Source organism: Rhinopithecus bieti, unplaced genomic scaffold (genome assembly GCF_001698545.2).
Source record: "Rhinopithecus bieti isolate Rb0 unplaced genomic scaffold, ASM169854v2 scaffold_50709, whole genome shotgun sequence".
NCBI classification, from domain to species: domain Eukaryota; kingdom Metazoa; phylum Chordata; class Mammalia; order Primates; family Cercopithecidae; genus Rhinopithecus; species Rhinopithecus bieti.
Window position 1 is genome coordinate 1 of NW_016819748.1, and position 1,851 is coordinate 1,851.

Consider the following 1,851-nt stretch of genomic DNA (forward strand, 5'->3'; position numbering starts at 1 on the left):
ATACTTTTATTAACATTCCTTTTATTGCTTTTCAATGTTAAGAGTTACAGTAATGTCCTAATCAACAGAAGTGGTTTGGTTCAGTATGAACCAATCTCACCCCCTCCAGCTTAAAAAAAATAAATCAAGCAAGCAGTGATAAAAGAACATAAATTTAGAAATGTATAGCAAATAACTCACAAAAATCAAGGCCGCATTTCTTCTTTGGTGACTGACTCCAAACCAAATATATGCTAAGAGTAAAGCTTAACTGCACCTATGAATAAATTTTAATATGCAAAGAAGCATTCAAAACAACACAGGATAGTAATCTGTCCTGTAAATAACCTAGGTACTTCTTCCACTTCTCTGTAAATTATACCTGCTTTATGCTGGTATACATAGATCCATGTAATTTTGTTCACTTAAAGTTAGGTAACATTTTAGAAATTTATTTTCCCTTTCACTAAAATCACCAGAGGATTTTAATTCTTTTCCTGAATGTTTGAGGCACAACTGTTTCTTTTATCCAAGAAAATCATTCATGAATATCACTGAATTTTGAAATTTTTTCTTTCAAATTCAATACACAAAAATACACGTGGCCTAGCAACTAAAACTCCATCATAACACTCCTGTGGAACTCACCTGTTTGGTACTGCCTGGAATCAGGTCTTCTCTTTTTCTTTGGTTTTTGTTTAGCCAGTCTGCCAAGGCCAGCAGACTCATCTACGTGCAAGAGAGCACTTGCAGTGCCATTCCGGTTTTCAATTCCATCAGAATTATTACCTAACGATGTGCATTAACACACAAAATTACACAACATTATAAATTCTAAACAATCAGGAATTCTTTATTAACAAGAAGTCCTGACATTCACGAATGACAGAAAGTCCTTATTTTTTATTTTTATTATTTTTTAAATGTATTTTTGAGACAGAGTCTTGCTCTGTCACCCAGGCTAGAGTACAGAGGTATAATCTTGGCTCACTGTAACCTCCTCCTCTCAGGTTCAAGCGATTATCCTGCCTCAGCATCCTGAATAGCTGGGATTATAGGAACACACCATCACACCCATCTCATTTTTTTGTATTTTTAGTAGACAGGAGGTTTCACCATATTGGCCAGGTTGATCTTGAACTCCTGACCTCAGGTCATCCACCTACCTCAGACTACCAAAGTGCTGGGATTACAGGCGTGAGCCACTACACCTGGCCCCCCACTGCAGATAATGTGTTTTATGGGCATATTTATGGCAAGACCATGGGAAATGCCTAGCTTCCATATCTTGCAGCATGTTGCTCTATTGGACTCCCTTATTACCTCCCAAAATTGTAAAGTTATGAGTTACCTATAAACCAAGATTTAAAATGTTAGACTGAAAGCTCCCACGCTTATGTAATAAAGGCATGAAAGTTCATGTTAAAATTAAAGGCAACAAGGAGACTATGTAATCTTCCTCTACTTTTGCTTAAATCATGAAACCCTAAGACCACAGAAATCACTTTCAACAGCGAATTAATGTTCAAAAACCACTCAATCCTTCTAGCTACTATGTAAGTTACCATAAGCTGCTGCCCATGCAATTGGCACGAAGGTTTTCATTTCATCCTCATCAATCTGCTGCTCATGCACAGCAGCTGCTGCTGCTGCAACAGCAGCATCCTCCTCTCCTACGATCACTTCCATATAAACTTCATCAGCAATTTCAGCAACATCTAAGCACAAAATAAATAAAAAATTTTTTGTGACTAGGTTTACAGAGATCACACAGAAAAAATACATTAGTAGGAAAAAATAAACTGGTTGAATTAATCATTTGTTTCTTGGCTTTCACCATAATTAGCTTATAAAGCAACAATGAAAACATAC

The 1,851-nt window shown here is 36.4% G+C and overlaps 1 protein-coding gene across 1 annotated transcript; it reads right to left on the reverse strand.

Annotated features, from left to right (window-relative positions):
- Positions 1 to 72: 72 nt before the first annotated feature.
- LOC108519914 (zinc finger Y-chromosomal protein-like) lies at positions 73 to 1,773 on the reverse strand. Its single transcript, XM_017859204.1, has 2 exons — positions 1,545 to 1,773; positions 73 to 768 (listed from the first exon to the last, which is right to left on the reverse strand). The coding sequence occupies exons 1-2, from the start codon at positions 1,762 to 1,764 to the stop codon at positions 593 to 595; spliced, it is 396 nt and encodes a 131-aa protein (XP_017714693.1). The 5' UTR covers positions 1,765 to 1,773; the 3' UTR covers positions 73 to 592.
- Between the last annotated feature and the right edge of the window lie 78 nt (positions 1,774 to 1,851).

What these genes read in the sequence shown, in the direction of transcription:
- LOC108519914 (XM_017859204.1), bottom strand. Translation starts at nt 1,764, where the DNA reads ATGTATTTTTTCTGTGTGATCTCTGTAAACCTAGTCACAAAAAATTTT. An exon ending in TGCATGGGCAGCAGCTTATG is followed by an intron (nt 769 to 1,544) that starts GTAACTTACATA and finishes GCACATCGTTAG; the next exon opens with GTAATAATTCTGATGGAATT.